Here is a 15,981-nt window from a genome sequence, read left to right as displayed (position 1 = left end):
AATATCCTTATCATTTACAGTAGGGGGTACATTATCCCTTATAATACATGAGTGATACTCAGAGTTCCCTGTATACACTGCAGAATCCAATTTCATTTGCATGCCTTAAATCCAAGGCTAACTAGACTGAAAATATAACTAATTCAAGTTCTGGATTTCTGACAAATGACTGTGGCTCATGTGTATCCGCCAGAGAAGTATAATCAGTTTGATTTATGGCATTATTTATATTTGTTGTAAATCATTCATTTAAGCATATTGATGGCTTATTAGTTTTGGCAAAATATACAGCATCATAAACATCAGCAAGGAGGCAGAGGGAGAGTGTATATCACTAGTGAATATGTCCCTATAGCATTTACTGTGTGTGAGATGGGAATCCCTCATACATGTATGTAATTTAGAAGCCCATTCGCTAAACATGAAATCTGATATCAGTGTAAAAACTACAAGAGGATTTAAACTGAATCCCCATGCAGCCTAATAACTCAGTGTGAGAAGCAGAAGCTAAGAACATATAATATTTATTACCACGAGATAGAGCAGCCGATCAGCAGAACAATGGGAAGGGAGCAAGATAGCAGCTCCCAGTAGGTATCAGAATAGCACTCAATAGTAAGAAATCCAAGTCCGGCTTGGGACTCCTCCAGTTACATGGGAGTAGGAGAAACAATAGGTTAGCTGAAAGCAGTTCTAATGTGTAGCGCTGGCTCCTTCTGAAAGCTCAGACTCAGGCACACTTTACTGCTGCGCTGCAAGTTGGAGTGATAACCCCCCCCTCAACAGCAGCCGATCAGCAGAACAATGGGAAGGGAGTAAGATAGCAGCTCCCAGTAGGTATCAGAATAGCACTCAATAGTAAGAAATCCAAGTCCGGCTTGGGACTCCTCCAGTTACATGGGAGTAGGAGAAACAATAGGTTAGCTGAAAGCAGTTCTAATGTGTAGCGCTGGCTCCTTCTGAAAGCTCATACTCAGGCACACTTTACTGCTGCGCTGCAAGTTGGAGTGATATCCCCCCCCCTCACCCCCAGAAGCCGATCAGCAGAACAATGGGAAGGGAGCAAGATAGCAGCTCCCAGTAGGTATCAGAATAGCACTCAATAGTAAGAAATCCAAGTCCGGCTTGGGACTCCTTCAGTTACATGGGAGTAGGAGAAACAATAGGTTAGCTGAAAGCAGTTCTAATGTGTAGCCCTGGCTCCTTCTGAAAGCTCAGACTCAGGCACACTTTACTGCTGCCCTGCAAGTTGGAGTGATATCCCCCCCCCTCACCCCCAAAAGCCGATCAGCAGAACAATGGGAAGGGAGCAAGATAGCAGCTCCCAGTAGGTATCAGAATAGCACTCAGTAGTAAGAAATCCAAGTCCGGCTTGGGACTCCTCCAGTTACATGGGAGTAGGAGAAACAATAGGTTAGCTGAAAGCAGTTCTAATGTATAGCACTGGCTGAAAGCTCAGACTCAGGCACAAGGCACTGAGATGGCGCCTACACACCAATATTACAGCTACAAATACATTTGTTGGTTCAAGAATAAAAGATTAAATGGCAGAGGGAATTATTTGCTGTGTAACAGTGTCATTTAGAAATAAAAAGTACTCCATAAATATCATGGCAGTGTCCCTTTAAAAATTGGCTCAGTAAAATATATTGGAATAGGTGACGTGACTGGAAGAAGTTAATCAAAAGCCTCCCTTAAATAGCTCCCTCTGTTGGAAAGTAATTTATTAAGGCCATTTATTACATGCCAGGCAGGGTGCAAAGTGCAAAATAGGCTGCAATCTGCCATGTTTTTGCATGTTAAATGAATTTGCACTCTACAATGGACATCTTTAGACTGGAGATCCAGGGGCCCACTGGGGCTACAATTTCAAGGGCCCCTGTTGGAATATTAGGGCCCCCCACCTCCCTATGCACACCCCCTTCCCCCCCCCCCTACTATAGCCATCACGCCATATAGGTTTTATCTGGCTTTCTGCAATGCAGCCTGCAGTGCCACGGGGAGCAGGTCTGGGACTGAGGGGCCCACTGGGGTTTTTCCAGGTCTCTCTCGAGCCCTGTCCGACCCTGACAATGAAGCTTAGAGACCTGAGTCCACCCCATGACTGCATTCAGAAGCTCTGTATTCACAAAGGATGGTGGAAATCATGAATGCCCCCCACTCCTTGTCTTCTACCCATTTCCTAATGGAATTAAATGTCATTTAGATCTGCAGGCAGCACAGATAGAAATATTAGGTACAGAGAGTTCACTAGTAAACAATGATATTCAATATTTCAGAGATTGTTATAAAATAGTAATTACAATTATTTCTGAAGAAAAATTAAACAATGTTGTCTACAGTTTTTATATTACAATAACTGTTCCTCAAGAGTGAAAAGCTCAACGACCCCCTTGGTGGTAACCATTGATTTTTCTATATTTACCTAAATGGTAGATATTAAGACCAATTGCAGAACAGAGCCGGCACTGTAAAACCAGTTTCCTGTCCTGGGGGCACATTGACTCACACTGATAGGTCTAAGGGTAATTGTATTCATCATAGGGCATTTGAAGGTTGTGTGTCAATATGGAAGCACAGTAGCTAAAAGGCACAAAGAACCCAGGTTCAACCTTACGAAGATCATATGTATATTCTTCTAATGGATAACAAACCCCAGTAAAGGATAAGGCCATAAAGCCATAAAACGGGAGTAGGGGTCCCCACACTAATCCCAGTACTGTGCCAGTCACATTGACTTTTCCTCATGGTGGGACATCTTTGACCTTTCAATCTAATGATTCTAATGGATTCCAAACCCCAGTAAAGGATAACGCCATAAAGCCAGAAGACAGGAGTAGGGGTCCCCACCCTAATCCCAGCAATGTGCCAGTTACATTGACTTTTCATCATGGTGGGACATCTTTGACCTTTCAATCTAATGATTCTAATGGATTCCAAACCCCAGTAAAGGACAAGGCCATAAAGCCAGAAGATGGGAGTAGGGGTACCTACACTAATCCCAGCAATGTGCCAGTCACATTGACTTTTCATCATGGTGGGATATCTTTGACCTTTCAATCTAATGATTCTAATGGATTCCAAACCCCAGTAAAGGACAAGGCCATAAAGCCAGAAGACGGGAGTAGGGGTACCCACCCTAATCCCAACGTGCCAGTTACATTGACTTTTCATCATGGTGGGACATCTTTGACCTTTCAATCTAATGATTCTAATGGATTCCAAACCCCAGTAAAGGACAAGGCCATAAAGCCAGAAGACAGGAGTAAGGGTACCCACCCTAATCCCAACGTGCCAGTCACATTGACTTTTCATCATGGTGGGACAACTTTGACCTTTCAATCTAATGATTACTACTTTAGTGTTGGGATCACTTTGCAGACCTTTTGCCCTCACAATTCCACCCAAGAACGAAGCCTTCTGTAGACCTTCTTGTTCTTGAACATCTTCTGAATATGATTTGCTATTTTTTAACATAGCCAACTTTTTATATTCTAAAACAAGATGAATGCTCTAAATTCCTCTGACAGAGCGAATTAGCCCGGCAATCCTGGAGGATACCTAATAATGAAAAGATGTTCAGAAATGATCCAGCCAGAGCTTCTCAGCACTCGCTTTATATGATAGATACTCGGATTGGAATGGACAGCCTCTAATAGCCGTAACCCGAACTCACATAGTTGAAAGAAGAGCTGTCGACTCTTATATTTTACTTTTCAACCTTTGCTTCTTTCTATTGAGCGATATAGGGCATAATGTTAATTGGTTAATGATGTTTAACTGGGTAAAAAGAACCCATCATCACATTATTATCACATATATATATATATATATACGTTTTTATAGAACTGCGCATCTAGCTGTGATAATTACATGTGTTCCATTGAAATCTTTATAGAATCCCTCAGTCTGTATCCAATTTGCTGCCTTCTACTGTAGGTAAGAAACATGGCTTTCAAATGCTGTCCCAGGCTGTGTATAAGTATAACCTTTATTTTCTCAATGGTCAATATAGACAGTACAGTACAGAATGCCTGGGACCTGGGGTTTTCCGGATAAGGGATCTTTCCGTAATATGGATCTCCATAACTAAGTCTACTAAAAATCATTTAAATATTTAATAAACCCAATAGGCTTGTTTTGCCTCCAATAAGGGGTAATTATATCTTAGTTGGGATCAAGTACAGGTACTGTTTTATTATTACAGAGAAAAGGGAATCATTTAACCATGAAATAAACCCAATAGGGCTGTTCTGCCCCAATAAGGGGTAATTATATCTTAGTTGGGATCAAGTACATGTACTGTTTTATTATTACAGAGAAAAGGGAATCATTTAACCATGAAATAAACCCAATAGGGCTGTTCTGCCCCCAATAAGGGGTAATTATATCTTAGTTGGGATCAAGTACAGGTACTGTTTTATTATTACAGAGAAAAGGGAATCATTTAACCATGAAATAAACCCAATAGGGCTGTTCTGCCCCCAATAAGGGGTAATTATATCTTAGTTGGGGTCAAGTACAGGTACTGTTTTATTATTACAGAGAAAAGGGAATCATTTAACCATTAAATAAACCCAATAGGGCTGTTCTGCCCCCAATAAGGGGTAATTATATCTTAGTTGGGATCAAGTACAGGTACTGTTTTATTATTACAGAGAAAAGGGAATCATTTAACCATGAAATAAACCCAATAGGGCTGTTCTGCCCCCAATAAGGGGTAATTATATCTTAGTTGGGATCAAGTACAGGTACTGTTTTATTATTACAGAGAAAAGGGAATCATTTAACCATGAAATAAACCCAATAGGGCTGTTCTGCCCCCAATAAGGGGTAATTATATCTTAGTTGGGGTCAAGTACAGGTACTGTTTTATTATTACAGAGAAAAGGGAATCATTTAACCATTAAATAAACCCAATAGGGCTGTTCTGCCCCCAATAAGGGGTAATTATATCTTAGTTGGGGTCAAGTACAGGTACTGTTTTATTATTACAGAGAAAAGGGAATCATTTAACCATGAAATAAACCCAATAGGGCTGTTCTGCCCCCAATAAGGGGTAATTATATCTTAGTTGGGATCAATTACAAGGCTCTTAGACTTATACAATATATTCTTGCTATAGTTCTTACTACTATTATCCTATTTTTTGGAGATTGTAAATATCAACACTCCTTTCTTCTTAAATCCCAGCCCCCACATTTCCTTCAGCTCCTTACGGTGCTTCAGCGTAGATTATTATTTTCCACTTTTCCAAAACGCTGCTCTTGACCTGCCATTTGAACCATTGGCTTTTTGCTTTACATTTGCTTGTGGATCAGCGGGTAATTATTTGATGCCGGTGCAGATAGCTGTAAATGCACTTAGGGGGGCAAACAATTTGCATTAACCCTACAGCCGGGGGAAATGACCGTGAAAGTCTACTTTTCTCTTTTGATCATTTCGCAAAGGAATCCATCTCACAAATGAGTTTATAGTCACCGTCCTGCTAGGGTTTCCACTGCTAAGATTCCTATATTGTTTCATAATTAAACCGCCAAGTCCAAATAGAATTCATCTCACTTGACGTTTCTACATCAACTTCTTCTCTTCCTTTCTTGGGCTTTTCCCAAACTAGGTAGAAAACTATATATATATATATATATATATATATATTTATATGTATATATCATAGTAGAATGTATAAACATAATTTCAGTGCCAAAAACGAAGCACCCATTGACCCATGTTTGGGGCATAAAAAGTAGCTGAAAAACACCTGTTGACTCCAGTGTATTTCACATGAAAAAGGTTGCCATGGAAAAACTCCCATTGACTTTAACGCATTTTGCGCAGGAAAAGAGTCCTTGGACTTTAATGCTTGAAAATTTTCACCATGTTGCTCATTTTCGGGGCTAATTCACTCATCACTATCCAACGTTAGTAACCCAGAGCAACTACCGATTAATTATTTGATACAGGAAATGAGTAAATGCTGATTGGTTGCTATGAGTTACATGAACTGGAGCAAACTGTGTCTTTTATTGCACTACCAACGCTTAGATTGTAAGCTCTACAGGGCAGGGAACTCCTTTCTACTGTGTCTCATACCACATGGCACTTATTCCCTGTGCATTTATATATATTGTGGGGATTTAGCTGGTAGCAGCCGGTAGCGGATGGTAATCTGGGCTTCACAGACGAGACAGACAACTCTGGTTTGCAACCAAAATGATCAGGCTCCTGCCTGTGCTTTATTTTCCACAGTAAAGCAGTATATATCACAACTTGGTATTTTGCAAGTAAACAGTTCAAGAAAACATACGTCTCACCAGACTGTCGTTTCAACACACGGGATACCCAAATCCTCACTGCCAATGCCCGGCAGTCCTTTTCTGGAGTCCCAGAATCAGGGGACCTTGTCGTCAGTCCTGCCTGCCCCTCTCAGTCTCTCTCAGAAACTGAACTATGTGGTCGCGACTCCCACTGCTCCCTCGCAGTGGCAGGTGGCACCCCCAGCTCCTCTAGGGGTTCCCAACACAGGCAGCGCTCCTGCACTGTGCCCTGCTCTGAGAGTGACCTTCAATTAGACCAGGCTCAACCTCCAAGTCTCTCAGAAAACTGACCCCTTGCTGCACACCCAGGCTCACCTTAAATGCTTCAGCTGTTGCCTAATTGGCTCCAGCATTCCCTAATTGGCTCCAGCATTCTCTAACCATACTGCAGGGCACTAGCCTCTCCTGCCCTGGAGATTTAAAGGAGCCAGTACCTCAGCCTGGGTGCTATATACCTGCCATCCAACCGACAAGTCTCACTGAGACAAGCCTTTTTGTCACATACCTTCCCCCTCTGTTCGAGCCCGTGGGTTCGGACACGGATTCCCTGGTGGAAACACACCAAATAACGATATTTCCCATTGCCTCTCTCACATATCCCCCCCCTATGTTTTGACCCAGGGGCGAAACACCTTGCAATCCCAGCAGAAACTCCCTCTCTCTTAAAGGGATTTCTATTTCAAGTCTCTCCACTTTGTGTTTCGTTAAAGGGATAGGGAGAAGCTTTTCACTACACCAGCAGGTGCCATTCACACCCCCTTTTAAGCATGACTTTTCCCCAGCATGGAAAAAATCCAACACCCTCATCTCAGTCTGAGAGTACACACACATGCTTTTCTGCAAGTCCTTTCTCTCAGGCACTAGTGACCCTCTTTCATACTCCTGCGTCACTTCATTCAACAGGGTTATCACATCTGAGTTAGTTGAGTCATCGTTATCATGCACAGACACGCATTCTGCCAGTAAACTTGCCTCTGTAGTTTTAGGCTTATTTTCCACTTGATTACCATCAATGGAAAGGGGTAGGTCACCTTTGAAAGAACCCTTTAAGGCAGCCTTATTGCCTATATCACCGGGATCTAACACATGTGTATCTATGCGTGTAACCACACACACTTTCTTTTCCTGTTTCTCATCCAATGGGGAGGAAACAGTGGCCAGACTTTTGCCAACTCTGTCAGACACACATGCCTCGCCATTTTTGTCAAAATCATGCACGCACAGCATTTCATCACTCACCGCTTCAAAACCTACAGTGGGCTCTTCCTCGGCCTGCAACACTGGGTTTTCTAGCAAACATTTGTCTTTGCCTTTAAGCTTTTGCTCACCAGATGCACCCTGCCATCTGGTAGCATTTGTCACTTCTCGCACACTGTCTTGTGACGCACAGCCTGGTACACACTCAGTGTTCACATCTAGCACACATTTGGCATCATTTGTATTAACACTCTCTGCCAAACTCACATTGTCGGTCTGAACATCTCCTTCCACAGAATTTGGCAAAGACCTCATTACTTTGCCTTTAAGACATTCCTCAGTCATTTGATTCGTCACAAGGTTCTCACTGCAAACAGAATCTGGGGTGCCCAGAACCTCACAGCACTGATTAGGAGGAAGTTTCAAAGCAACTCCACTTTTCTCCACAATCATTCCATCTGGCTTACGCTCATTGGCAATGTGGCTGCCACTTACCTCAGAACACTCTGTTCCATTTTCACTCAAAACCTGACACTCAGTCAGCTCAACCCATTCACCTGTCTTATCAGGTACCTCAAAAAGTTTGCTATCAATGGAATGGGAACCTCCACCTGTATCATCTTGCGCACACAATGACTCTTTAGTTTTAAAGTACCGTTCCATTGTCTCCACCAGCTGGGCAGCTACAGTGGCAGACCGCTCAAAAGGACAAGAGTCAGCAGTATGACCTGAGGCATAGCAATAGGTGCAATTTACTGGTTCCACTTTGCACACACTCTCAGACAATTCATACATGGTGCCGGGCTTGTCTTTCACCTCACCTTTAAGGCACTCCCAGGTGGACTCACAACCACACAACAGGGAGACATTCTCACTTTGCATTAACCCTTCAGGTAGCAAAGCACACTTTTCAGTCATGACATTTTTCTCTCTAGCACATTGTGTTTCCACTCTCACACAATTCAGCTCACTGGAGACCAGTTCTGTGGCCGACACATCCTCACACACAGAATCAGGAGGTAGTTTTACCTTTTTCTCATTTACCTCCTCAGACACACAGTTTGGCTTACCACCATTCACTGACATGTTACCAATTTTTACTTCAATTTTGCCATCAGCTCTGTTCACACACACAGCTTGACCTTTAATAAGTGCAGGAAGTACACCTGACTTCTCACTGAACTCACTTTCAAGTGCCTTACTGCCCCAGCACTCCTTATAGGCTTCTAGTGACCTTTGCATTGCCACATATAGCGGACAGTTAGCCGTAACATGCCCAGTAACATAACAGTGGGTACACCTTTCCCTTTCAATTAGCTCAGCCAATCTAGCTATAGCAGTTGACAGAGATTGCTCATTAGTACACTCATCCCCTTTAAGACCTTCAGGTGATGAGCTGCGGCTGGGCAACAAAGAGTTACTCTCAACACATGGCTTTGACCCTTCGTTCACTGAAGAACTTGAGCATACTTTGCTCAGCAGTTCTACATGCAGACTCTCATTTGCATCAGTTGCAACATCTTTTTGCAACAAAGCTGCACAATCATCACCACTCACACTGGCAACATTTTGTTCTGTTTTAACAGACTCAGAGCAGTTTACACTCACTGCATCAGTCACACCTGCTAGGGACACATTTACATTGGGGGTCACCCCTACTCCCTTTACCTCAGGCATAACGCTAGCACACTTTTTACTTAAGAAATCTTCTTGCAGATACTCCTTCTCTGCATTCAGGTGTTTCCCACTGTGAATTACCTCATTCACACTCTCTAGGGGAACATAAATACCAGGGGTCACCCCTAAACTTTGTATGATGGGCATTACCTCACATCCCACAGTCACACTCTCATTACTCACATCTGGACATTTCTCAGCAGGATTACAGTTAACATTTTGCATAGAACAACCATTAGCCAACTGGTTTGTTTGCCCCTCAACCAAAGATTTGTCATTCCCCCATAACTCCCAGAATAGGGGAAAGTCTGTTCCCAGAATAATTTCCACATCAATGTCCTCAACAACCACAAGTGAGTGGTCAACTGTCCCTCTTGTTGTTTCAAAAGTCATAGAGACAGTTGGTTTATTAGGCAGCTCTTGTATCTCTGGGATATCTTGCGGGGATAAAACAAACATCAGGGTTTCATGCAAAACCTTAGACATGGGTAACTTAGCATCCAGTGTGACCCATAATTGGATCCCATCCACTTTTACTTCAATTGATTTTTCAACCTTCCCTTTAAGAGACCCAGTGCACTCTGACCAGGCACTTAACTCTTTGCTTTCTTCCTTTACATCAGCTCCCAGGACCTTGCCTTTAAGCACACAGTCCCAGTCCTTCACCCCACCAGCATACCGTTCCCTTTCCACCACCCCTTTAAGAACAGTCTTACCATTCCTGTAGGGTATACTTTCTGGAACTGCTGGGGATGAACTCTGGCCAACCTTTCCAGACCAGAATCCAGCATAGCCTCTCTCCTTGGCATGCTGCACTTGTGCCCACTGAACAGGCTCCAACCTTGGGGCCCCATCTCCTTGGCCTTTTCCAAGCTTGCATCCAGATGAAGCGGTCTCCTTTACCACTCGCGAAGTCTTCCTCACTTCCTTTGCCATCTGTTGCAAGTCCACACGCCGCTGTCCCTTTAAGGAATCCTGGAACAAGTCTCGCTGTAGAACACAAAACTCAGTCTCTTGGTTAGAAAACACACAGGGAGCTTTTCCTGCTCCTTGCAATGCAACACTTGTTGCCTCTTTCCCTCTGGGCTCACAGACTCTCATCCAGTCTGCTAGAAACTGCGACCACCAGTCATCATGGTGCAGTTCTGCCCCTCTATGGCACATCTTGCCGCTTTAGTACAAATGTGTATGTCTCTTTAAGGATCTGTCTGCCCGCATCCGAGCACCAATTGTGGGGATTTAGCTGGTAGCAGCCGGTAGCGGATGGTAATCTGGGCTTCACAGACGAGACAGACAACTCTGGTTTGCAACCAAAATGATCAGGCTCCTGCCTGTGCTTTATTTTCCACAGTAAAGCAGTATATATCACAACTTGGTATTTTGCAAGTAAACAGTTCAAGAAAACATACGTCTCACCAGACTGTCGTTTCAACACACGGGATACCCAAATCCTCACTGCCAATGCCCGGCAGTCCTTTTCTGGAGTCCCAGAATCAGGGGACCTTGTCGTCAGTCCTGCCTGCCCCTCTCAGTCTCTCTCAGAAACTGAACTATGTGGTCGCGACTCCCACTGCTCCCTCGCAGTGGCAGGTGGCACCCCCAGCTCCTCTAGGGGTTCCCAACACAGGCAGCGCTCCTGCACTGTGCCCTGCTCTGAGAGTGACCTTCAATTAGACCAGGCTCAACCTCCAAGTCTCTCAGAAAACTGACCCCTTGCTGCACACCCAGGCTCACCTTAAATGCTTCAGCTGTTGCCTAATTGGCTCCAGCATTCCCTAATTGGCTCCAGCATTCTCTAACCATACTGCAGGGCACTAGCCTCTCCTGCCCTGGAGATTTAAAGGAGCCAGTACCTCAGCCTGGGTGCTATATACCTGCCATCCAACCGACAAGTCTCACTGAGACAAGCCTTTTTGTCACATACCTTCCCCCTCTGTTCGAGCCCGTGGGTTCGGACACGGATTCCCTGGTGGAAACACACCAAATAACGATATTTCCCATTGCCTCTCTCACAATATTTATTGTATTTATTTATTATAACACTTGTCCTCCCTGTGTGTAATTGTGTATATTGTAAGATTGTACAGCGCTGCGTACCCTTGTACATACATACATACCACCTAATGGCATATGACTGATTATTAACTCTTTGCCTAAAACCAGGCCTCTTCCAACCCAAACTCAGCTGGGCCCAATGCAACACAATTACGGATATACCTACAGTATGTTGGATCAGTCCATATCTCATGTCATTGGAGGAGAAGAAGGCCGTTGTGAATATATATATTAAATGCAGCAGTGGGGGTTAAGCTGGGAAGTAGGCCAGAGAGCTTGGTGACTACACAGCTGGGAAAGGACCCAGTACAAATTAGCCCAACCTGCAGTTTTTGGGCCGGCCCATACACCCCTTGAAACAATGGCGCTGACATGCATAGTGAATGGGTTTTATTTATAAGCCTGTTATAATGAGACTACGCTCATAAGCACATACACCACACTACCAACATAAGCACCGTGCCGCCTATCCTTTCTTACTGGCTTTCAATAAGACAGGCCACAAAAGGGAGATGAAGTAGAATTATCGAGTTAATTACACTGAATTGTTTCCCAGCTCCTGGAAAGTAGAATGAATCCCTTCCCCGGCGTTCCCCTTGTATATAACCCATACTGTGCCTTTCATTTCTCTCTTCAAAGGACCGAATGGGAAAGTGGGAAAATACAGACAAAAGAAATTGTATTTGATATAATTACAACTTACGCTCTTTTTTTCTTACCTGCAGAATCGGGGTTACACCGGCAGCAAGTCTTTCTGCAGAGACCAGGCAATGTCGTCGCTGTCGAAGGGCAAGATGCGGTACTGGAATGCGCGGTTTCTGGGTATCCAACGCCAACCATCGTATGGCTGCAAGGAGATGAACTCGTTCCAATCAGGCAGGTGTTTTTTTAATGGCTCCGTACCATGAAAGGGCAGTGATCCAGTCATATAGGAGCTGACTCGTACATCCTGACTTGCTTCGGACCTGCTCAAGTGCCTCTAGTTGTCATATACAAGTACGGGATGCATTATCTGAAAACCTGTTATCCAGAAAGCTCCGAATAATGGGAGGGCCATCTCCCATAGACTCCATTTTACTCAAATAATTTAAACTTTTAAAACTTTTTCTCTGTAATAATAAAACAGTACCTGTACTTGATCCCAACTAAGATATAATTACCCCTTATTGGGGCAGAACAGTCCTATTGGGTTTATTTAATGGTTAAATGATTCCCTTTTCTCTGTAATAATAAAACAGTACCTGTACTTGATCCCAACTAAGATATAATTACCCCTTATTGGGGGCAGAACAGCCCTATTGGGTTTATTTCATGGTTAAATGATTCCCTTTTCTCTGTAATAATAAAACAGTACCTGTACTTGATCCCAACTAAGATATAATTACCCCTTATTGGGGGCAGAACAGCCCTATTGGGTTTATTTCATGGTTAAATGATTCCCTTTTCTCTGTAATAATAAAACAGTACCTGTACTTGATCCCAACTAAGATATAATTACCCCTTATTGGGGCAGAACAGCCCTATTGGGTTTATTTAATGGTTAAATGATTCCCTTTTCTCTGTAATAATAAAACAGTACCTGTACTTGATCCCAACTAAGATATAATTACCCCTTATTGGGGGCAGAACAGCCCTATTGGGTTTATTTAATGGTTAAATGATTCCCTTTTCTCTGTAATAATAAAACAGTACCTGTACTTGATCCCAACTAAGATATAATTACCCCTTATTGGGGGCAGAACAGCCCTATTGGGTTTATTTAATGGTTAAATGATTCCCTTTTCTCTGTAATAATAAAACAGTACCTGTACTTGATCCCAACTAAGATATAATTACCCCTTATTGGGGGCAGAACAGCCCTATTGGGTTTATTTAATGGTTAAATGATTCCCTTTTCTCTGTAATAATAAAACAGTACCTGTACTTGATCCCAACTAATCTTAAGACTTACGGTATGGAGATTCAAGATCCCTTATCTGTAAAACCCCAGGTCCCGAGCATTCTGGATAACAGGTCCCATATCTGTATAATATACATGCACATAATATAATATAACCGTGCAAAAAATATTTTATTCAAATAAATGTTTACACACAATCAGCACATGATATTTTCCCTTTAATACGCCAGGACTGGATCAGTAGTTCCCTGATACAATGGAGTTGGTAGACATTTGGGTCATTTATCAACATGGAGGCAATATCTACAAAAAAAATTGAATATAGACATGAATATTAATATTATATAGAAAGAGAATAAACCCAAACTTCTAGATCCTGTGATTTTGGGCATTTACATCATTAGATGGGCCATTGTTCAGTTATGCTATTTAATCTATATGACATGGGGCAGCACGTGGGCACCATGTTTCTTTTGGGCATGCCATTATATTATATTTTCACATATATGCCATTCTGTTTTTAGTTGCATTATTGAAGCTTTTGATTATAAAACTGCAGTTGCAAACAGAAAAAGGGTTAATCTTATCCTTTGTGTCTTTGCTTTGGTGTCTCATAACCAACTTGGAATCATAGCCCACAATACAGATGTTATCAGCCATGTCAGGGGCAGAACAATTCTATGTATCCCCGTGGCTCCAAGATCTTTATTTTTTTTTTATCTTTTCATGTGAAGACCCTAAAGAAAAGAAGGTTCCTTTATCTGAAACCCTAGTACTTCCGCTGTCTGTTCAGATGGATAACAACAATGTCAGAATCGGGGTTATCCAAACAGGAGATCTTTGGCATGAATAGCTTGAGACATCAGGCGAGGGTATAAGAATAATACCTTGGTATCAAGGTGGAGGATACTGGTTTTGTATAAATAAAAATATTGTTTCTACTTCCAGCTTTTCATGTCAGTTGATATTATATGTCTAGGAGATGTTTATTGAATTGTATGTAGCGAAGGCTTGAGTGGTTCGGTGGAGCACCTCATCAGTTAGCATTGTTGCCTTGTAGTCTCAGTGTCTGGTCTTTCTGGAGTCTCCAATATCGCCCCCTAGTTCACAAACCTACAAATGGGTTAAATGACTAACCCCAGAGCCTGTAGCAGTCATATTTGATTGTGAGCTCTATGGAGCAGTGGCACTTATATGCAGGTAACCCGTAGGAACTGGAGATATGGGTAAGTGGGTTGCAATGTCTGGTTGCGATTCTACTCAACTACCAGCATACCCTGCCTTTGGATGGCACCACATCTGGGTTTATGATGACAATGCCATCACTTACGGTTTTACGGTGGCCTGTTAGTTGCAAATAAAATAGTTGATGTGGGTTAAAATATGAGCCCATATACAGGGTAGTTGCCCTAGGCACTGGACCTCAGCCTGTCCCATCCCTTGTCGATCGGTACATGCACAGACAGCCCTGCTGAAGGGCAGATCACAGCAGAGGCGGATACCCTTCCTTATAACCACAAGTATCCAACATCGGCCTGAGGGAATTTATTTTCATCTCTGCTTTTTTTATTTACTATATATGAAACCAGCTGCCCCCCAGGCTTGGGCCCTCTGGTGCCTTCATGGTATATATACAGGTTCAATTAAACCAGCGCCAGAACTAGGGGTAGAAGAGGCATATGCTTAGGGCAAAAAGATGGATGGAGGCAAGTAGCTCTTCTGTCTACCTACCCCTAGACTGGGCCCTTGTTCCCACCACCACCCACTGGCTCTCGTTCTTAAGGTGGCCATACACAGTAAGATTCGCTCACTTGGTGAGGTCGCCAAGCGAGCAGATCTTCTCCTGATATCCCCACCTACACACCTATCGGGTGAATTTAGGCTAATTCGTTCTGTGGCCAAATGATTGAATAAGAACGCATCAACGAGCCGATGAGGTCCCCAATCCAACTAAATTTTTTAAGCTGCCCGATCGATATCTGGATGATTTCAGCCCAGATGTTGGTCGGGCAGGTCCGTCGTTTGTGCCCCTACACGGGCCGATAATCGATAATCGAATCAGTCTAAGGGCTTTATACAACAACATTATTAGCATACTCATATTCTATACATTCTTCTTTGGGCTAGACCATCCTACAGCCAATGAAAGCATCAGAATAGACAGAGGGTTAAACCAACCAACCTGTAGCCAGTCAGATTATTGGTTCCAAATATTACCTGAATCTACTGCAATAATAAATATCCATTTATTCGTCTAGCGTTAAAAATATTATGCCGTGATAACACCTGAGGGCCCCCCATAACATGAACCTCCCGTTTGTATTTAAGGACAAGGAAATACTCGGTGCTGGGAGGCAGCAATCTACTCATTTCCAACGTTACCGATGACGACGCGGGGACGTACACGTGCATGGCTACCTACAAGAACGAAAACACCAGTTTCTCTGCCGATCTCACCGTTATGGGTAAGTGCCCCGGGCTGATGTTAAATGTTCAGCGTGGGGCCTAATATATGATGCCTATTAATTTGTATTTAAAAGGCACTTAGTGTTTACACCCTGCTGGCTGTGTTATAGTTCAGAGATATTTTTCTTGCTGTAGAAAGGACTGGAGAAATAGATTCCCTCCTCGCGTTTAATACTTAATGTTCAACACCAGTGGCCGTCTAATGTTTATTTGCACCCCCTATTAACTCCTGCCATCATTTATTATGTGACCTCATTTCACCACTTTGTATGATTGTTGGTTTTTTGAAAAAAAAAAAAAATGTATATGATTTATCTGGAATGGTGCGGAATTGTCTGCAGATGAATAATTCAAAGTACAGTACAAGGGAAG

The 15,981-nt window shown here is 42.9% G+C and overlaps 1 protein-coding gene across 4 annotated transcripts in view; it reads left to right on the top strand.

Moving 5' to 3' along the window:
* Nucleotides 1-15,981, top strand: part of dcc (DCC netrin 1 receptor) — a 499,711-nt gene that overhangs the window by 242,421 nt on the left and 241,309 nt on the right. For all 4 annotated transcript variants that reach the window (XM_004910366.4, XM_004910365.4, XM_002934447.5 and 1 more), the window contains exons 4-5: nt 11,969-12,119; nt 15,472-15,608. In XM_004910366.4, the coding sequence (XP_004910423.2) occupies nt 11,969-12,119; nt 15,472-15,608 (288 nt within the window). The remainder of the gene's footprint in view (nt 1-11,968; nt 12,120-15,471; nt 15,609-15,981) is intronic.

The sequence above is a fragment of the Xenopus tropicalis genome, chromosome 1 (assembly GCF_000004195.4).
Source record: "Xenopus tropicalis strain Nigerian chromosome 1, UCB_Xtro_10.0, whole genome shotgun sequence".
Lineage (NCBI taxonomy): Eukaryota > Metazoa > Chordata > Amphibia > Anura > Pipidae > Xenopus > Xenopus tropicalis.
Note: the sequence above shows the minus strand (reverse complement) of the source record. Positions and strands in the feature narration are given on the sequence as shown.